General features: G+C 36.9%; 1 protein-coding gene across 1 annotated transcript in view; it reads left to right on the top strand.

Moving 5' to 3' along the window:
* MBTPS2 (membrane-bound transcription factor peptidase, site 2) overlaps positions 1–20,939 on the top strand; it is a 46,234-nt gene extending 25,295 nt beyond the window's left edge. The window contains exons 6-11 of the mRNA XM_011963742.1: positions 3,767–3,885; positions 4,795–4,975; positions 13,245–13,339; positions 14,038–14,233; positions 16,430–16,505; positions 17,960–20,939. Coding sequence (XP_011819132.1) covers positions 3,767–3,885; positions 4,795–4,975; positions 13,245–13,339; positions 14,038–14,233; positions 16,430–16,505; positions 17,960–18,182 — 890 coding nt within the window. The 3' untranslated portion in view covers positions 18,183–20,939. The remainder of the gene's footprint in view (positions 1–3,766; positions 3,886–4,794; positions 4,976–13,244; positions 13,340–14,037; positions 14,234–16,429; positions 16,506–17,959) is intronic.
* Positions 20,940–22,645: the final 1,706 nt, after the last annotated feature.

The following is a 22,645-nucleotide window of genomic DNA, read 5'->3' as shown; positions in this document are numbered from 1 at the left end:
CATATTGGTGCACGCCTGTGGTCCCAGCTATTCAGGAGGCTGAGGTGGGAGGACAGCTTGAGCCTGGGGAGCAGAGGTTGCAGTGAGCCGAGATTGCACCACTGCACTCCAGCTGGATGACAAAGTGAGAACCCTGTCTCAAAAATAAAATAAGTTGCATATGTAATAGGTTTTTTTTCTTTCTTTCTTTTTCTTTTTTTTTTTTCTGAGATATGATATCGCCCTGTCACCCAGGCTGGAGGGCAGTGGTATAATCACGGCTCACTGTAGCCTCGACCTCCTGGGTTCAAGTGATCATCCTACTTCTCAGTCTCCCAAGTAGCTGACACCACAGGCGTATACCACCACACCCAGCTAATTTTTGTATTTTTTGTAGAGAGGCGAGTCTTGCCATGTTGCCCAGTCTGGTCTCGAACTCCTGGGTTCAAGAGATCCACCCACCTCGATCTCCCAAAGTGCTGGGATTACAGGCATGAGCTAGAGCTACCACACCGGGCTATTTCTTTCTTTCTTTCTTTTTTAATAAAAAAAACCAATGAAATGCATACTGATTTTGAAAAGAAAAGGCCACTAAACATCTGTCTGAAATTTGGTGGGGAAAAAAGAGAGATGAGATGAGATACTTCCTGAGCACATTGTAAATGAAGGTGTTTTAATTTTGAATTATGGTATAAAGAATTTTTAGAAGAGGGATTAAACAATACCTGCTATCTGGTCCCAAGTAAAGAGTAGATTGCTTAAAAAAAAATTATCTGTGCTTTGTTGCTAAAAATTCCTTTAAATAGTGGAAGTAAAATTTGACCATTCTGGTTCCATACATAAATGTTTTTAAATCCTTCTTAAATATTGAAAACCCTGTTCTTATTTGTATAAACCAGTTGTAAGTTTATTTGAGGGCAAAGTAAAAAACACTGGTGACTATAAATATGATGCTGTGATTAGAGTAAGCTGGAATTTAAACTTAGAACACAGTGTAAGCCTTGCCAAATTGATAGTTTACATTCTTTCAGCTATAACTGCTGTGGGTTATTCAAGGAATAGTAAGTTGTTATTTTACCTATTCAGTCATCTGGTGACCTGTAAATCATTTCTGTGTGTTTAGAGAATTAAGGTAGTTGGTTTTTTTTATTATTATTATTATTATTATTTGCAAACCACACTAAGCATAAGTAGGGCTTGACTGGGGTAATCCTTAGCCCCCGCTTAATAATAATCACCAGCTTCAAGTCTATGTGTACCTTGCTGCCTTGATCACAACAATAGATTTTCTTCTCCTTTGAACCATGATTTTTTTTTTTTTTTTTTTTTTTGAGACAGAGTATCTCTGTGTCACCCAGGCTGGTCTCAAACTCTTGGTCTCAAGTGATCTGCCCACCTCGGCTTCCCAAAATGCTGGAATTATAGGCAGGAGCCACCGTGCCCAGCCCCATGATATTTTTAAACCCTGAGTCACCCATATTCTGATTTTTCTACTGTTGCCCCAGTCTCACTGCTTAGTATATAAACCAGAATAAAATTTGTCCTCAATTCCATCTAAGTCCTACTGTTGCTTGGTTATTCTTTTATTAAAATGATGAAGAAAGCAAAAGAAGGCATTCCATCACAACTATTTAAAAGTGTTCTAGAAGTTATAGTCATTGCTCTAAGATCAAACAGGAGGGAAAAGATGAGGTATGAATGTTGGAGGAAATAAATGATTATTATTAGCAAATAATGGAAAATCCAAGAGAATAAAGACTAAGACATCCTAAATGGAAAATTCAGTTTGCTGGTTGATTACAAAGTAAATATACAAAAATAAATGTAGTGTTCCTGTGTATCTGAAAGAAACAGATCATATAATAGGAAGAAAAGCTCTCATTCAGAAAGTAATGTGACATATAAAAAAATTAAAAACTAACATTTTTAAAGAAGTATGCAGGGCCTATATAGAGAAACTACAAATCTGTACTGAGAGATGTAGAAGATTTCAGTAAACAGAGATGTCATGTTCCTATGTCAGAAATGTAAAAGTGTGGATTTACCCCTAGTTATTGCAGTCATTGTAGTGACATTATAAATCCTAATGTGGGCCAGGTGTAGTGGCTCACACCTGTAATCCTAGAGCTTTGGGAGGCCGAGGTGGGCGGATCACTTGAGGTCAGGAGTTCAAAACCAGCCTGGTCAATATGGTGAAACCCTGTCTCTACTAAAAATGCAAAAAAATTAGCCGGGTGTTGTGGTGGGCGCCTGTAATCCCAGCTACTCGGGAGGCTGAGGCAGGCAAATTGCTTGAACCCAGGAGGCTGAGGTTGCAGTGAGCTGAGATCTCGCCACTAGGCTACAGAGTGAGACTGTCTCAAAAAAAAAAAAAAAAGAAAAAGAAAAAAATCCTAATTAGAATATTTGGTGGTTCTCAAAATGATTCTCAAACTTGTTGGAAAGGATAAAGGGAGAATAACCAAAATAAACAAATTGAAAGTATTTATTTACTAAATACTGAAATATTACTACCAGCAACAGCTTTATTGTCACTGGAATAGTGGAAAAGAATGGAAAATTCAGAAGCAAGCCAAAGAATAGATGAAAATGTAGTGTAAATTAAAAGTTGCATTTAATTTAGTAGGGAAAGGATGCACTGCTTAGTAATTATTAGCTAAACATTTGAATAAAATTAGTTATATGTGTCAGTCACACCATACTCAAAAATAAATTACAAATGGTAAAAGATTTAAATATAAAAATCACACACATACACAAAAATGAATTCCAAATGGTAAGAGATTTAAATGTAAAAATAAAACTGTTTAAACCATCCTTCCCCACAAAAGGAGTGATTACTTACATAATGTTAGGGGTGAGAAAGTCTTCCTTTGCACAGCTGCAAAGGTTGAATATACAATGGAAACGATTCGTGAATTTGACTACCTAAATTTTAGGGGTTTTTATTTATTTATTTATTTATTTATTTATTTTTGAGATGGAGTCTCGCTCTGTCGCCCAGGCTGGAGTGCAGTGGCCCGATCTCGGCTCACTGCAAGCTCCGCCTCCAGGGTTCACGCCATTCTCCTGCCTCAGCCTCCCGAGTAACTGAGAATACAGACGCATGCCACCATGCCTGGCTAATTTTTTTGTATTTTTAGTAGAGACGGGGTTTCGCCATGTTGGCCAAGCTGATCTTGATCTCCTGACCTCGTGATCCGCCCGCCTCGGCCTCCCAAAGTGCTGGGATTACAGGCGTGAACCACCGCGTCTGGCCGACAGTTTTCTCACGGTTTGTTGCTTTATAGTCTGTGACGTGATGTAAAACACATGCTCAGTTTGTTCCACCAATATTATTCTTCATAATAGTTTAATTCTTAAAACAACCTCCTTTTTCCAAGTACCATTTGAGTTTCTGTACCCCTGTTTAGCAAGAATGTTTTTATTTGAATGTATTTGAGGTTTCTTTCAAAGATCACAAATATGTTTAAATTAGTGATATATACATTTTCTGAAAAGAGGGTATAGTTAGTGGAAGATACTAGTTCTATCAGTATCAAATCATGTTAGCATGTGGTCTTCCTAGTGTGGTATTAACATGCCCGTTTTAGATTTCAGTATCTGAAATGAAAGTAACTAATAATTGAACATCTGTCTGCTCTACTAATAAGTAGATATTTTTGCCTCATTGCTTCTTCTGATCACTTTATTAATTTATCAGAATGCCCAAGTGTTGTGAGGTCCATCTACTTATATCATTCCTGCCCCTGGTTGAGCTTATTGCTTTTTTTCCCTCTCTTTCCAGGTATCTGGCATAATTTTGTCCTTGCACTCTTGGGTATTTTAGCTCTCGTTCTCCTCCCAGTAATTCTCTTGCCATTTTACTACACTGGAGTTGGGGTGCTCATCACTGAAGTTGCTGAGGTAAATAATGGATTACTCAGGGCATTCTTTCATCAGAGGTTGTGATGTAATACTTAGCATCTAATCAGAAACTTTTATTCAAGATCTCCTCATATACAAAATGCTTGGTTTCTTCTGAAGAAATTACTGTAATCCTTTCAATTCTAGCAAATAATGTTGGGAAACACATTGGTTTTTTTAAAGTTTCATGAAAATTGTTTTTGTCCTGATGCTGTACTTAAGAAGATAGTATCAAGATTCTCTACTTGTAGTTTATTGGTAAAATGCATCATTTACCTTTACTGTTTATTTTTATATCTGCTTTTGAGTCAAATGCCTTTACGCCTCCTAAGTACTAAGAAAGATGAAACCTAGGCTGTCCAGCTGCAACATTTCATAGGAGTTTAAGTTAACGTCTTCAACTCTGTATTTCACTCCCTTAGACAATAACTGCTATGATGGCATCAAATCTATTCAGACATTAGAAAGAGGAAAATTACCTTTGTGAGCAGTTGGCTTACATATACATTGTACTGATGGTATTGTCTGTATATTTGGGATATGTAAGGACGTGTCTTGTTGTTTTATGTGTTAAGGATATAGGAAAGGCAAGACAGTCTGATGATACGTTCACCAAAAAAATTTTTAATTGGCAGTTTGGGGAAAAAATTTATCATTTTAGTCTTAACAGTCAGCAAGTCGGCTTTTTTTCAGTTGTGAAAAATTCAAAATCTTGGAGAATTTGGGAAAAGCAACTATAATTGTTGGGTTTTATTTTAATTTTCTAGGACTATGTCTTGAATTCAAAGCTGGATTATTTTCTGCATTCAAAATATTCTACTTAATTAACTCAGTGTCTTTATTATTTGCTCAGATTAATTATAGCTTGTCTTCATGCATTATCTGATTTGGTTTTACCCTCTTCCCAAGGACTCTCCTGCCATTGGACCCAGAGGCCTTTTTGTGGGAGACCTTGTCACCCATCTACAGGATTGTCCTGTTACTAATGTGCAAGATTGGAATGAATGTTTAGATACCATCGCCTATGAGCCCCAAATTGGTTACTGTATAAGTGCATCAACTTTACAACAGTTAAGTTTCCCAGTTAGAGGTGTGTATTTTCCTCAATATAATATAATGCTTCAAGCACCAGTACCTGCCATTCACTAATCCTTAGACCATGTCTATAGATTTATTCTGTTCTAATCTGTTTAAAGCAAATCAGTAAAGTAAATAGGTTCAAACTAATAGACATTTTTCTTGGTAAGTTGGATGCTCATATGTATGTTTCCTTTATTATATATTGTTAAACTTTTAATTATTTTCATAATGTCATATTTGACTTTTAGGACTCTAATATTTTCTGCTTTCAAAACACTTGTATTAAATCATAGCCAGGCACAGTGGCTCAAGCCTGTAATCCCAGCATTTTGGGAGGCTGAGGCAGGTGGATCACCTGAGGTCAGGAGTTCATGACTAGCCTGGCCAACATGGTGAAACCCCATCTCTATTAAAAATACAAAAATTAGCAGGGCATGGTGACAGGCTCCTGTAATTTCAGCTGCTCAGGAGTCTAAGGCAGGAGAATCGCTTGGACCCAGGAGATGGAGGTTGTGGTAAGCCAAGATCAGGACATGGAAAGAGACTCTGTCTCAAAAAAAAATCAGCATTCAAGGTCCATCATAACCAATTAACTAATTCCAATAATTAAATACTCCCAATATAATATTATCTTTATAGTGTATAGATATATTATAGTACTTTAAACTTTTATAACTGAAAAAGGGAATATAAATAATAAGAACCAGTTCTACTTTGCGTAAGCTTATGTCAGAACAGATGAACAATGATAGTTAACTAAATCTATAAAAATCAAAGCATAAACATTCTGTATTAATATATTGTTAGCCCAACACAGACATGCAATAAGGAAAGATTAAAAGAAATAAAAAGGAACTTGGCAAACAAAAAACCCCATCTGGGATTTAGAAAAAATTCCCTTCTTAAGAATTCCCTTAATACTTAAACAGTTCTAGTGGTAGCTGTGTGGATGTTGGCATGTCTGAATCTATCTGGGATAGAGTTATTTTATGTATTTTATGTGGCAGGCATCCTAAGGAAGTTATCTTGGCTTCCAAAAATACCCTGTGAAGTCAGATATGTTGCTCTGTGCAGCAGATGACAGAGCTGAAGCAAGTTTCTTCTCGAATCCTGCCAAACTTATTTTGAGTTATTTTAGCTCTTAAAAATCAGCTTCCCAATTTTTTATACAAAATCAGCTTCCCAATTCTTTGTACAAAATCAGCTTCCCAATTCTTTACACAAAATTGTTTATACAAAATTGAAGGTGTTAGAAAATAGAAATTATGCTCACAGACTATATCTTTAAGTGAAAAAACATCCTGATACTTGTCCACATCTATTGGTGTAGGGAAATATGATTAATAATCAAGAATAGTTTTAGTAAAGTACTGTGTGCAACACAGGCAAAGTAGTAAGAACTGATTTTTTTTTAAAGTTTTAAAATTTACTCTTCCATGTATAATCCATTTGTAAGAATATTTTTATTATCAAAAATGTTTAGACACAACGGAGAATAGTATAAACAAGCCCACATGTATCTTTCTGCCAACTTCAGCAATTATTAACATTTTGCCCATTTTTTCATCTAAGCAGTCTACTTTTAGGGGAAGTATTTTAAAGTACATCCCAGGCATCCTATCATTTCATCCATAACCTTCAGCCTGCCTTTAACTGATGATGACTCATTAAACATGACCATCATACTGTTTTAATTCCTAACAAAATAACAGTAATTTCTGATATCTACTTGGTGTTCAGTTATTTCTAATTCTTTTCATTATAGTTGATTTAAATTAGTTAGGAGGTCTTCTAAGACTTTTTAAATTTGTAACAATTCCCCTTGACCTGTTTTTGAAAGGTTATTTTTTTGTTGAAGAAACTGAGTCATTTGTTTTGTTGAATTTCCTATATTCTGGGTTTTTCTGGTTATAGCTTATCCTCATGATGTCATTAACTTGTTCAGATGTTTTCCAATTTTCTATAAACTGTTAATTAGGTCCACGGCCTTGATTAGATTCAGAATCCTTTTTTTGTTTGTTTGTTTGGCAAAAACACTTCATAGGTGGCGCTTGGTACTTCCTATGGCATCATATTGCATCCAGTATCTGTTGTGCTCAGTTTTAATGGTGTTAAGATTGTTCAGTGGACCAGTCTGATTATTTAAGGTTGAAATATTTATAAATTTTCCCCATTCTCAGGAGCCTCTTACCATCTTCCAAAGCTTTTAAGATGACAGAAGATTGATTATGTAATCCACAATGTGTTCTTCTTTAAAGAAATGATCCATTATTTCCCACTTCTTAAGTCCTTTATCATTTTCTTTTGGTTTCTCTAAATTTGATGTAATATGTATTGAATTACAAAAACCAAAGTGACACACTAGTTAAATAAAGTTCTCTTCTGTAGGATTGTTTTACTTAGGATATCTGCATTTTCAGATGTTTAGAGTTTTATCCTTTTCCTATCAGACAGACTGTAAATAAAAATTTTCCCTGAAATACTCAGAAACTCTCTTCTTATTAACTGTTTGAGTATTTCACTGTTACGGATCATGTGCTACATTTTGGAGGTATTTGTTTAAATACCTAAAGCAGATATTACTCTTTCTATACTAAAATCAATCCAGAAGTAATTCTCTTTTTTTTTTTTAGACCCTGGGCTGTTGTAGCCCAGGAGTAATTCTTCAATATCTATTTTGTCTCAGCATACATGTTTATTTTACATGATTACTATATCTGATAAATCTCTGCCTCTATTTAAGCTTTCGAAAATGGAGTACGTATACTTAGCCAGTTTAAAGGAACATTAATGTCTATAAATATCACTTAAAATATATACTAGGACTGGTCCAAATGCAGTTGTGGTTACAATTAATTGATCACAACCAGTTACAGAATTCTTTGTTCCTTCTCTATTCCCACTACCTCACTTGACTAGCCTTAAAAAAAAAAAAAAAAAAACACACTAGATTAATTTTGATGGCAGGCTTAGCCCCTGGGGCCATGGACATTTTATGGATTGATGGTTTTTTATATGTTTCTAGGTAACTTTGTTATCCTTCATTGTAAGTAGGAATGAAAGATATGGCCAAATATACCAATACAAAGTGTCCAGTGATCCAAAAGTTATTCATGTTCAATTTAGAGTAGAATTCAGTACACATAACTAAATTCTAGGAATTTATACCACTTCAGATTAATAAAGCCACCTTGGAAAGATCACACCCTGGAAGTGCTTGTAAACCGTCTCCACCAATTATCTCTAGCCTCTTATTTCATACCCCGCCTCTCCCAGATGCAGTATTAGATTTAAACTCTTTGAAGATTAAACAGCCTTTTGGGGAAACTCCAAGAAGAACACTGAGTGAGGGCTTGGAGCCCTTTGTACCTGGAATAGATCTCTGGTCTTACTCTGGGTCAGAACAGAAAAACATACACTCTTCCCCCATTCATACTGAAGCCTCTGCTTTTAGGGTTGCTGGCTGTCCATACACCACTCAGTGATTTAAATAGAACTGAAAGTTAAAGACAATAACTAGTATGACTCTTTTGGGGGACTATTTTCCTAACAAGTACTTTGCATCTTCACTCTTTATTTCAAGGGAGGCACTCCTTATTTCATATATGCATAAAGCTAAATTCCTTTTTGATGAAAGCATTGTCTTGAGTAAGAAAGGCTGTCCTTAGCAAGTCCACCATTTGAACTACATTTTAAGAAGCACGAGACAGAATGCTAAGGCAACTCTGCTTAAAGTGAAGCTGTGAGCCCAGACTCAGGCATCCACCCTGAACAGTTTACATTCCTATTCAAAGGAGGTGAGGGTTTATGCCCTTACCTGCCTGACAACAGAAATATTAAACTGTCTTACATATCTTTAACTGGAGTGAGAGAAGACCCTTCTTGACCCAGTTTAAGATAATAAAAGGAAAACTGGGAATCTTTTCAACAAACTTTGAGAACTCAGATTGTTTTTATGCCCAAATTGCTCTAATATTTTTTAAAAAAAGACTTTTTTTTTGTTATCATGAGCATCAAGTTATGGTTTGCTATCCTAAATTGAAAGAGTAAGAGTGTGTATATAAGTATATATGTGTGTGTCTCTGTGTGTGTGTGTATATATATATATATATATATATATATTTTTTTTTTTTTCGAGATGGAGTCTCACTCTGTTGCCCAGGCTGGAGTGCAGTGGAGTGATCTCGGCTCACAGCAACCTCTGCCTCCCTGGTTCAAGCGATTCTCATGCCTCAGCGTCCCGAGTAGCTGGGATTACAGGTGTATGCCACCAAGCCCGGCTAATTTTTTTGTATTTTTTTAGTAGAGACGAGGTTTCACCATGTTGGCCAGGCTGTTTTCAAACTCCTGACCTCAGGTGATTTCAAACTCCTGACCTCAGGTGATTTCAAACTCCTGACCAGGCTGTTTTCAAATTCCTGACCTGGGTGAGCCACCGCACCCAGCCGCGTGTGTGTGTGTGTGTGTGTGTGTGTGTGTGTGTGTGTGTGTGTTTCATTTAACTACTTGTTACTAGGCAGTGATGGCATAAAGTCAGCAATAGAACTGAGAATAAATAGGCTTGCTTCCCTGTGTTGGAGCCCTAGTTATGTGTTATATATTTGATAAGCTAGGGTAAGAAAATTATTCAGTTCATGTTAGAGATATAGAAAATGGTAGGCACTGTGAACTGGAAATTGAAAAAATCTCTTCTCCCCAGCTTTATTCCACAGTTACCTCTGGTCTAGACCATTCTTTGTAGACTGGACTATTTCTGCGCCTATATTAGGGCTCATCTTAGGGTACATGCAAAATATACGAGTTCTCCGTGTAGTAACATTATAAAACTTTTCTGGCCTTAAATATTTCTGATTATCTCCCATACTGGGGATTTTTAAGGACAATTTTAATCTTCTAGAGTTAAATTGAACCCATAAATTCCCCTGGGGACATTCTATTGCAATCTTGAATATTACTTCCAAAGTAGAATTGTATTGGCCTCTCGTAATTGATAAAAACACATGAATGTAAAAATTATCTGTGTCGTACCCCCTATCTTATAGATTAAGAATCAAGTCACAGAAATTGGTTAAGTAACTTGTTCTTTATGTGATCCAGTAGAAAAGATTCTAAAATTATGTTTAAGCCTATAGCTTTTTAAGATAGTGATAGAGAAATATCAAGTTTACTTCTCACATGCAAACAAAATATTTAACTCTATTGGAAAATTATGTATGTCAGAAGGTAGTACTTAATCATGTCACGGAGGCCACAGGCATGGATTTCTGTTTTGCTTGGAATAAATGCCACGGGAAGAAAAAAACAGAGATCACAAATTGGTGGCAGCCTCCAGGCCAAATCCAGCCTTAGCAGATGTATTTGCTTTGGCTTGCCCAGTGTTTTTAAATTTTTAATTGGCTGTCAATGTTTAAACTTCAACAGGCTTCACATGAAGGTCCAGATTTTCCAGATTTCTGGTTTCTGTTGGGACAAAATGGAAGATCTGTCGATTCTTGGCCCCAAATTGAGTGGCCTGGCTGCTAACCCCCTAGAACAGGCCATGTATTTTCTAGTTCATCACAGTCCCCACCACTTTCTATTTTTTCTGCATATGATCCACTTCATTTATTTGGTACCTGCTTGGCCCATTTAAGCATTTATATTACCAAACATGCCATATCAATAGCAATAGTAAATTCCTGACTTCCAATTTTGTATTCTACCCATTCCTCTAAGAAAACTTAGTAACTAAGCATCAGCTATAAACATTTTAAGATCATTACTGATACAAAGGCAAATCACGTAGAATATCATTTATGTATTCAGTGTATATTGAGTAATCCACCTTATATAAGACACTGAGAAACCTTTCCCTCAGGAAGCTCACAGTTTAGTCATAAAAACAGACCATACCCATATTATTACAGTACAAGTTTAAATTTAAGTAATGACAGGCAATACTGGGAAATGATAACAGTCTTGACTAAGAAGATGAAGGCAGGTTTCACAGCATTAGTCCTTGAACTGGCCATCAACAGTGAGTTTACTTTTAGGAGGCCAAGATGGACATGGACCTCAGCACCATAGAATAGAATGTGGTCAAGGAATTGCCAGTAATTCAGTTTAGGAAGAGAATCATATGAGATAAGGTAGTTTAAAAGTGAGAGGAAATTAGTCTGTACTCAAGTGGGAATAGATAAGTAGAAAAATGAGGAGGAGGTAAAAATCCACGGGACTTAGCAATCTGGTCAAAGAGAACACTGAGGGTTTTAGCTTGGATTGATTTTTCTAAAGAATTCCTGAACAACTTTTTACCTTATACTTTACCATTAGGGCTGGCAAATGATTATAGGCTAGGATTTGTCTGTGCCATTAGATGCTCACAGTCTGCTTTAATATTTTAAATACTACTCCTCACTCAAAATTAAATACCCATTCAGTTATGATAAGAAAACAGAACAGGCCAGCCCAGTGGCTCATGCCTATAATCCCAGCACTTTGGGAGGCCGAGGTGGGTGGATCACTTGAAGCCAGCAGTTTAAGACCAGCCTGGCCAACATGGTGAAACCTCATTTCTACTAAAAATACAAAACTTCGCTGGGCATGGTGGCACATGCCTGTAATCCCAGCTACTCAGGAGGCTGAGGCGGGAGAATCACTTGAACCAGGAGGTAGAGGTTGCAGTGAGCCAAGATCACACCACTGTACTCCAGCCTGGGCGACAGAGTGAGACTCTGTCTCAAAAATAATAAAATAAAATAAAATAAAATAAAATAAATAAAATTTAAAAAATAAAAATAAATAACCCATACAGCCAATCATCAGTTAGTTTCCTTTGCCTCTGTTTGGTTCTTTGCTATGTTTGGGCCAAGGAGAGAGAGCGACAGTGTATGGCTAGGGGAAATCCAGTATAACCAATACAAAGATGTCTTCCTCAAATGGTAGAGTGCAACAAAACGAAAAAGCTATTTAAAAACAAGCAAGCAAAAACTTTTGGCTGAAATACAAAATTTTTATAAAATTAAAATTATATTGTGTATCAACTAAGATTTTCATGCTAAGTGCTCCTGAAGGCACTCTTGTAATAGAAAAGCTTTTTGTAGTACTGAGAAACGGATAATTTGGCGCTTGAGTCTATTTTCATCAGCACATTTGAGTATGGTAGTTTATATTCAAGATTCAAATTTAATTGGTCCTTGCCACCCATCAGTTTATGCTTTACCAGTTTGATGTGTTGGAATGCAGCAAACATTCCTAAATAAATACATGAAATCATTTTTTGTCCCACCTATATAAGTGACTTACATTCCTTATTCTGCTCCCAATACCAGTAAAGCAGTCCACGAAAGAACTTTAAAAAATAAGTAAGCCAGGCGCAATAGCTCACGCCTGTAATCCCAGCACTTTGGGAGGCCAAGGTGGGCAGATCACTTGAGGTCAGGAGCTCTAGACCAGCCTGGCCAACATGGTGAAACCCCATCTCCACTGAAAATACAAAAATTAGCCAGGTGTGTTGGTGCATGCCTGTAGTCCCAGCTACTCAGGAGGCTGAGGCAGGAGAATTGCTTAAGCCCAGGAGGTAGAGGTTTCAGTGAGCAGAGATCGTGCCACTGCACTCCAGCCTGGGTGACAGAGCGAGACTCTAAATAGATAGATAGATAGATAGATAGATAGATAGATAGATAGATAGATAGATAGATAGATAGATAGATGATAGATAAATGGAATAGCAGTTGCCCCATTGCTGTTGTCTTCCAAAAATGGTAACTGGATTACTGGTGTACAGACAGGTATGTGCATATCTGTGGGTCAAATTGGGCATCCCTGGTTCTCTAGGGGGAGCCCCAAAGTAAGCCTGGGGTAGAATAGGTATTTGGATATAATGGGGATGTCTTAGGCATCCTCTGGCCACCTCTGTTTACCAGCACCACAGTACAGGGGTTCAGAAGTAATGTTGGATCATTGGCATTCAGGCACATAATAGTAGTTCATTAAATGTTTGTGCTTGACCAGCCAGACTTATTATTATGAAACTTACTGAGGTACTGCAACTCTGGCTTTATGGGTAGGTCAGTTTATATGAGGACAACTAACCTAGGGTAACTGCTGCTTCTTGATTTAAAATTGAATGGATCTCTTTTGGTAATGTAAAATCAAACTGCAGCAAGTAGCCCTTAAGTTGAACTCTGAATTATACAGTTGCTTCTAAATAAAGTAAAAATATGCCATTTTACTTATTCTTTTTGTCACAAATGTGTTTTTATGTAAGAGACTCTAATAAACAGTGTATTTCTCTTTAGCATACAAACGGCTAGATGGTTCAACTGAATGCTGTAACAATCACAGCCTCACAGATGTGTGCTTTTCCTACAGAAATAATTTTAATAAGCGTTTGGTAAGTTGTCCCTGAAGCAGTCTTGCTTGTCTGATATAATTACTACAAAATAAGCATGTAGAGCTAAAATGGAATCTATGGAAACTTCTCTCTTTTGCTCTATTTGTATCATTTTATTAAAATCTGTACATTTCACATGTCACATTTCATCTGAAAATCTTTAAAAATTTATAGTGATAATATCTTATTTGACCCAAATGGGGTACTTGAATCTATTTTATAGTAGGTGCACATAAATGGCATTTCTGTTTTTTTTTTTTGTTTTTTTTTGTTTTGTTTTTTTTTTGAGGCGGAGTCTCGCTCTGTCGCCCGGACTGGAGTGCAGTGGCCGGATCTCAGCTCACTGCAAGCTCCGTCTTCCGGGTTTACGCCATTCTCCTGCCTCAGCCTCCCGAGTAGCTGGGACGACAGGCGCCCGCCACCTCGCCCGGCTAGTTTTTGTATTTTTAGTAGAGACGGGGTTTCACCGTGTTAGCCAGGATGGTCTCGATCTCCTGACCTTGTGATCCGCCTGTCTCGGCCTCCCAAAGTGCTGGGATTACAGGCTTGAGCCACCGCGCCCGGCCATAAATGGCATTTCTTTTATATGAACCTCATTCCTGATATGCTACATGGCATGAAAAACGTTGAAGGAATGTAACTTAGGTTTTTCTTAATAAATCATTTTTAATATTGACTGATTAATATTTTATTTATAGCATACATGTCTTCCTGCCCGGAAAGCAGTTGAAGCGACCCAAGTTTGCAGAACCAATAAAGATTGTACAAAAAGCTCAAGTTCAAGTTTCTGTATAATACCTTCTTTGGAAACTCACACTCGCTTAATAAAAGTAAAACACCCACCTCAAATTGATATGTTATATGTAGGACATCCTCTGCATCTTCACTACACAGGTGAGTATTTTTGTGGTAGACACTTGGAAAATCATTAAGATCACATATAGTTTCAGTAGTAGAAACTCACTACAAATCCATGAATTAATACATTTATTATAAATATGACCATTTATCAAAGTCTTGTTAACTTGTTCTTAAGCATTAAGTGAAAATTATGCAGTAGGAAGATAATCTGAATTTATAAAATAAGATGGAGCTGAATCCATGCCTATGTATGCAGAGTGACACATTTTCCCTTCCCTACCATTTATGCCCAGGTGAAATAGGTGATCTCTCAGATGTCCTCTGAGAGTTTATTAAATTTATCCAAGCTCCCCAAAACAGTGGCAAGAGCAACATACCCTAGAGAATGCCAAGATGCATGGGGATGTAACTATAATTTGTGTGTGACACATGACTTTCATATGAATATACTTTCAAAACTGGTCCAACATAATCATTTTAGCAGTGGCAGCATCATTGGACTAAGTTATTTATGGCTAAAGATCACATAGTCTAACTCATTTTGTTGTAGAAGATTTTTTAAATAGTTTACCATGCAATTTACCCATTAAAGTTTACAATTCGGTGGGGTTTTGTTTGTTTGTTTTTGTTTTGTTTTGAGACAGATTCTCACTCTGTCGCCCAGACTGGAATGCAGTGGCTCAATCTTGGCTCACTGCAACCTCCATACCCCAGACTCAAGTGATCCTCTCACCTTAGCCTCCCAAGTAGCTGGGACTACAGACGTGTGCCACCATGCTGGGCTAATTTTTTGGGTTTTGTAGAGACGGAGTCTCACTATGTTACCCAGGCTGGTCTCAAACTCCTGTGCTCAAGCAATTCTCCCTCCTCAGGCTCCAAAAGTGCCGGTATTACAGGCATGAGGCACTGTGCCCAGCCCAGTGGTTTTTAATATATTGAGTTGTGCAACCATCACCACAAGCTAGCTGCAGAGTATCTTCATCACCACAAAAAGAAACTCCATACCCATTAAGTACTCACTCCCTGTATCTCCCCAACACCCCCAGCCCTTGGCAATCTCTAATCTACTTTCTGTTTCTATAAATGTGCTTGTTCTGGTCATTTCATATAAATGGAATATTTTATGACTAGCTTCTTTGATGTAGCTTAATGTTTTCAAAGTTTATCTGTGTTGTGGCATGAATTAGTACTTCATGCTTTTTAAGGCCAAATGATATTCCTTGGTATGGATAGACCACATTTTCTTTATTCATTCATAGTTAATGGATATGTGGGTTTTACGTTCCTTTTTTTTTTTTTGAGACGGAGTTTTGCTCTTGTTGCCCAGCCTGGAGTGCAATGGCGCAATCTCGACTCACTGCAGCCTCTGCCTCCCAGGTTCAAGCAATTCTCCTGCCTCAGCCTCCGGAGTAGCTGGGATTACAGGTGCCCACCACCATGCCCAGCTAATGTTTGGTATTTTTGGTAGAGACAGAGTTTCACCATATTGATCAGGCTGATCTCGAACTCCTGACCTCAGGTGATCTGCCCGCCTTGGTCTCCCAAAGTGCTGGGATTACAGGCATGAGACACCACGCCTGGCCTATGTCACTCTTTAAAAGACTCTCTCATTGCTCCATAGTCATATCCTGAGATACAACTGCGGTCATTTTTCTTATCAGTTTGACACTAAATGACTCTAGACTGCAACTATTAAATAAAACCTCAATAAATGAATAAATGAATAAATGTCCCTAGTGGGGGTAATTCAGAAATGTGTACTATGAGTTCTGACTAATTACAGGATAGTTTTAAAATGTTTTGAACAAAAATGGGATTATGGAATCCACAGAGTAGATGAGACTTTAAATCCCCTCATCTTAATCCTTGGTTTAGCCATGAAGGAGAAAAAAGACCTGAAAGAGGTTAAGTAGCATAATAGTAGGAGTAAATATAATTTTAAGGTTATACCACTTTGAAAGGGTAAGGACTCTTAATGTAAATTTCTTACTCTCGCCTCAAAATATAAGTACACACTGGGACGTGTTTTTTCATTCTGCTGTTTTTATTAGATATTCTGGAAGTATTGACTGCTTTTATATGTGAGGTACATAGCCTGCATATGTTTAGGAAGGGCTTTCTCAATCAATTTAATCTGCTAGCCCAATTTTTAAGTATATGGTAGAATTCATAATGCTGTTGCTTCTCTGGTATGAATAATATTTATTATTCCTTATTTTTCTTTTTCAGTGAGCATCACCAGTTTTATCCCACGTTTTAACTTTCTAAGCATAGATCTGCCAGTGATTGTGGAGACATTTGTCAAGTATCCTTTCTGGTGTGAAACATGTTTTAAAAGTGTGTTACTTGGATCTTTATCAATTTTACCTTGAATAGAGCATTACAAGTATAGACCTCACAAGTATCACTTAATTGCTAATAACTGAACAAGAGTCTTGAAAGTTGAAAAAGATCAGATTGTACCCAGGAGGGAAGAAGTCAGAGGAGAAAGATTAATCAGAGTGAGAAAGGTTTAGATGTAGAAGGGAAAGAACCCAGAATACAAATTGAGAATTGAATTTACAGGTCTAAAATGTTTTAGTGAGTTTATAAAGGATGGAAGCTTCAGTTACTACTGAGGTGATGAATTCTGCCCCATCTGAGCCTGTTAGTTCTGACCAAATAGAGGATGTAATTGCATAACCAGGAATTATGTAAATCCCAGGGAGGAATACACAAGAAAGATCAAGCTGGTTTCAACTACTAAGATAGCAATTCAGAGGGCCAAATCTCATGTGGTCTTTAGCATATTATGATTGCACATAAAAGATGAATTTTTTCATATTAATTATTATGCAGAATTGAATTACTGGAAAGTTATGGGAGGGTTCTTTAATTTTGTCACTTTTAAATTTTTTAATGTCTTTCCTCAATTATTTAAATTTAAAAAAAGAAATGGAAAACAAGTGAGCAGTTATTTTTTTTAAATGTGTATAATTAAGATTGTGGCCAGGCACAGTGGCTCACACCTGTAATCCTAGCACTTTGGGAGACTAAGGCAGGTGGATCACCTGAGGTCAGGAGTTCCAGACCAGCCTGACCAATATGGCAAAACCCCATCTCTACTAAAAACATAAAAATTATCCGGGCGTCTTGGCATGCACCTGTAGTCCCAGCTACTCGGGAGGTTGAGACAGGAGAATTGCTTGAACCCAGGAGGTGGAGGTTGCAGTGAACTGAGATTGCTCCACTGCACTACAGCCTGGGCGACAGAGCTAGAATCCATCTCAAAAAAAAAAAAGATTTTACTTTATAGACTATGCAGCTTTGTTACCAAGAGACTTATGCTATAACCTTATAGATGGTAGTAAAATAAAGTAGGCTTCAAGGACCAAAATCTTTGTTTCCTAATATAAAGTAATGCTTTGTAAGGCCCAAAGAGTAATTTTCCCCTTATTTCTTATTCCTTCCACATTCCTTTCCCTGTTGTATCATTAAAGGATTAGAAAGACTTAGTCTTCCTATGAGTTCATTATAGATTGGCTTAGTTTATAAGTGGTTGGCCTTTATTTTTTTAGTCAAGGTTTTTGAACTTTGAAATAATATAAACTCATTTGTTTTAAGTAGTAGAGGTCTAAGAAGGAATGGCAGAGATTTAAAGAAAGTAGAGAAGTCAAGTGTAATCTCAAATTCAGTCACAGTAAAATATCTTCTGACTCACAGAAATGTGGTTTCTACTCAGATCTCTCGCAGTTGGTTCCTTAACTGATTTTAACCCAGGTACCTGATTTCCCTCTCAGGAGCTCTGGCTATTGTTAATGCAGTACCCTGCTTTGCTTTGGATGGACAATGGATTCTAAACTCTTTCCTAGATGCCACCCTTACCTCAGTGATTGGAGACAATGATGTCAAAGATCTAATAGGGTTTTTCATCTTGCTGGGTGGCAGTGTACTTTTGGCTGCCAATGTGACCCTGGGACTCTGGATGGTTACAGCACGGTAATGTTTGCACTCATCTGACAGAATCCCTGAGTTACAGTATACAGCTATGTGGTAATATCCATTGCCATTGAAATTCTTATTTGGTATGAAATATAAAGTGTTTCCTTAAATTACATCTTAGCCAACAACCCTGAGCTCCTCCCATATCCAGAGTACCCAAACTCTGTGGTAAAAGATAAGCAGAATAAATGAAAGGCATAGTCCCTGACTATATTCTAATTTAGGACTGAATGTACCCAGATGCTTGTGGAATATCTAAGCAAGTGCAAATTCATGTGATACCATTTCGTGTGATTACATACTGTGTTGAAGTAGTATAAAGGAGAACAGAACTGGGTGGAATTAATTGGGAAAAACTTCTTACAAAAGCATCATTAATCAAAATTTGAAGGAGACCAGACTTTGGCCAAGTGGAAGGATGACCATTGTCTTGGCCTGTATCTCTTGTCCTTTGTCTTGTTTGAAAAGTGTTTTAAAATTTAATAGTGTATTATTTTGTGCTCTGAAAGCTGAGGACGAATTACAATTAGTAAAATTCTATAGAAGAATCTGCTGATGTGAAAGGAAAAAATCTTTGTCAAATGATACTACATAAATGAACAAAATAGGAAGTAGGGCCTATGATATCATGAGACATATTTTGCCCCACAAAAGTTGCATCTTTGATAAGGTATCTCTGCCCCCTCATAAAGCAGCAGTAGCTTTGACATCCACAGTGAGCTGCAGGAATCATCTCACACCAGTAGTATGTGAGCTGAGGGAGGCAGTTAGGGTTGAACCTCAGAACTAGGCCGGGTCTCCTGACAAATCACAAGGCACCCCAGAGGATCTTCAGCAGTCCTACTTCCCATTCTCTATAGAGCTTTGAAGCTTGGAACTCTTCCAGGGTAAACATTTTCTCTTGTGCTGCTGAGGCCATCTGGGGCCTAGCTCCTGGGTTCCTGTCTCCAAGAAGCAATGACCTTAAACTCTGAGCCATACTCTGTCCTCACCAGCGGATCCCATGTTTCTCTGTGTCAGGTTATTAAGTACTTAGTCCTTGCTTTCCGTCTCTCCCCTAAGCTACCTCTCTGGGTCCACAGAAGACTTGGTAGTATAGTGAGAATGGCTCTACATGAGTACAAACATGGATTTGCCAGAGCTTGGGAACTGACTCTTGAGCCCAGAAGAGCCACACTTGGTTCGAGGTCTTTTGGACTGGAGATGCAGCCCTGGGAAATTTGGGAAGTCAGCAGGCCAGTGTAAAGCTGTTGGTCCTAGAAGTATATGAGCTTGCTGTTTCTTTGATGAAAAATACATGCTTCTCTCGTACACTCAGAAGTGATTAAGGGCAATAACTTATTAATAGCCAGGTATCCAACTTCTTTACTGAGTGATGTATTCTATGGGGTTACCTTTTTCAGATTATTGAGTTGCTCTGTAAGCACTAAAACTTTTTAATCATTTTTAAGAAACTTTTTAGATTGTATTACAAATTTGCCTTAACAGAAATTAGACATTGAATATAATTTTAACATTTTATTAATGACTTGGGTCATCAGTTAATAACAGTACTAAAACCATATGAATTATTGGTTTATTCCGGAAAATACAGCATTTGTTCTATGTTAGGTAGACAGTCATTTGGGATCAGAGTATATTAGCATAGTAATGCTCAGACCTGTTCAAGTAATAGAGCTTGGAGAATGCCATGAAATATATAATTAATTTGATTGCATGAACTAAGCATTTTACTAATGAAAAGGTTGTATATGTGCAAGTCAGTTTTTTAAAAACCGAGAAAAAGTTTTAATAGAGGAAATCGTATTCATTAATTTATTTTTCTGAGTGAAAAAACAAAACCCAAATCTCATTTTATTTCAGCTGCTAAACATTTTGATCTGTTGACCCATAGGATCAGGATTTGGGAACCACTTTACTAGGAAAGAGCAGATCAGTACCATTTGTGTAAAACTGGCTTCATTATGTAAGAAAGAAAATGTTATGTGTTTTCTTCTTTAGCTTGGTTGTGGGCACTTCTACAGCAAGGACCATATCATGTTCATCTTTGCATCCCTGGCACAGTGCATGAGACATAAGTACTTAATAAATGCAGTTGAATGGATAATGATTAGTGTTATTTATGGATTAGGAAAAGCATGTTTCTATTTAAGTAAGCTGTAAAAAGTATTATTGAATATTTACTGTAAATATATGTTCACATAAAAAAATAACTTGGAAGGTCTTTGTGTCCCTGGCATGTTATCATCTTTATGGAAAGAATCCACTGTGGTTTCTGTAGAATGATTAGAAAATGGATTATTTTGAGAATTGAAGAAAGTGTTCTTTCTGTGTTGTCACTTTGTTCCACAGTAAAACTTTATTCTCAGTGTTCCTACTCTGCATTGTTTACATTTTTGAGAGTTTTTTTTCTAAAATCACCTACAATCTGTAAAGAATGTATATATTCTTTTCAGCATCTCAGTTTGAAAAGACATGCAGTTAAACTTGACTTTTTGATAATCGTTCTTACAGGTCATTGTCTGTTCTAACAGCAAATTGTAAACATGTGCTTCATAGATATTGTGGCTCTCAGTCATCACTTTGTCCTATGGTATTTATTGAATGTTCACATACTAATGGTGCACAGGTGTTTTTTTCTATAAATCTTCTGACTGTCCTGTAATTCATTCTTAAGCTTTAACTTGAAGATATCGTAATCGCCGGCATTTGATGTTTAGCAATAAAATAATAAATGTGTACCAGCATTTTATGTTTATCATCGTCTATGTGTTGTCTTTTTTGAACTCTTTTCTATCAAAATTGTTCCTATTACATAAAGCAAGATCTTAATCATTTTTAAATTCTTGATTCTAGAACCAGCCTTCAGTTTTCATTCATGTAATCTATACCTGAAAGTCATTGCGGGCCTTGAAAATAAGTCTTTTAAATGAGGCTCCTGTGCACTCACTACTGTCTTGGAAACGGCTGGTTTATGGATGAAGAAAGAGGACTATCATGTTTCCTTTCATTAGTGTCTGACAGAAAAGTCTGCTGTCAGGAATTCTTGAAAGAGAATGTTTTAACTATGGCATTTGGTTCTTTTTGACCTTTTGCCCTAGCGCTTCCTCCCATACTCTCTCTCTTTCTCTCTCTCTCTCTCTCTCTCTCTCTTTCTGTCTCTCTCTCTCTCTCTCTCTTTCTGTCTCTCTCTCTCTCTCTTTCTGTCTCTCTCTCTCTCCCTCTCTCTGGTACTAAGGGCCAGATAAAATAGGCTAGGAATGTAGCCCAGTTTTTGATTGGTTAGCCTCATTCCACTAATTCTTGCCTCTGATCCCATTACACTACAGTTAAGAGCCACAAGACTAGATGACTGATGAAGCCACTTTTTTAACAGCTTTATTGAGATATAATTAAATACTATCAAATTCTCCCTTTATGTGTTAACTTTAAAGTATTCAATTCCATATAAACTATTTTTCTCTTAATGTCTAATCAAACAGTATGCATATGCTTTCGTATAATCTAACCTTTTAAGTAAATGTACATGTGATAAAAGACTGGGAGGGAAAAATGTGTTTTAGTTATTTCACAACTATTTTAACTCTGGAATGGTTTTCAGCAACATAATAGAGTTGAATAAGTTATTTTTAAGCATGTAAATATACTTTCTTTGAGACAATAAGCCTTTTTAATCAGTGCATTTGCAAGCTACAGTGCATTTGAAAGCTACTCCTTGCTACAGCAAGAGTACTGCTAATTTGAATAATCCATTGTATATTTTATCAGACCATGACATATGAATTCAATGAAAGGAAACCCCTCTGTTTCAGAACTCAGTGCTACAATAAGTTATACTCGGGGTGGAGGTAGAAAAAAATGGCTAATTACGAAGCAGGTTATATTGTGCAATTTAATTTTCCATTAAAGGGAGGAAAAAACACCCATATATGTTAGTTTTATTTAGCTAAAGATTGATGGATAGTCAATAATTGTCCCTTCTTATTTACTGAATGCTTCTCAAACTTTTCTACTGACATGCTCCTGACACTATAGAGGAGGGAAAACCTAGAAGGATCTAAGAGTAGAACCCTGTAATTGACTCTCCACAGTATAAAATTGAACTCTCACTTTATCTTAAATTTAGCATCCTATTAATCTAATCAAGCATTCTAAAGCCAATTCTCTTAAAGATATGAAACTCTAAACTGTAAAAGAATTAGACTCTAAGAATATTAAGAATTTCTTCATTTCTAAAACACATTCTGGTTTGTAGACTAGTGACAGTCTATGGTAGTATTTTTGTCCATCCAAAGTGAAATGAGAAAAATAAAGATCGTGTATATTGTCTTTAATTACAAAGTAAACATAATGTATGTGTAATGTTATAAGGCTTCCTGCTGCCCTTTATGAAAGAGCCCCCCTTTATATGGAGTATGGAAACACATACTTGGTTTCCCTTAGCACTGCTAGATTGCCCTCCAA

Source organism: Colobus angolensis, unplaced genomic scaffold (genome assembly GCF_000951035.1).
Source record: "Colobus angolensis palliatus isolate OR3802 unplaced genomic scaffold, Cang.pa_1.0 Scaffold622, whole genome shotgun sequence".
Lineage (NCBI taxonomy): Eukaryota > Metazoa > Chordata > Mammalia > Primates > Cercopithecidae > Colobus > Colobus angolensis.
Note: the sequence above shows the minus strand (reverse complement) of the source record. Positions and strands in the feature narration are given on the sequence as shown.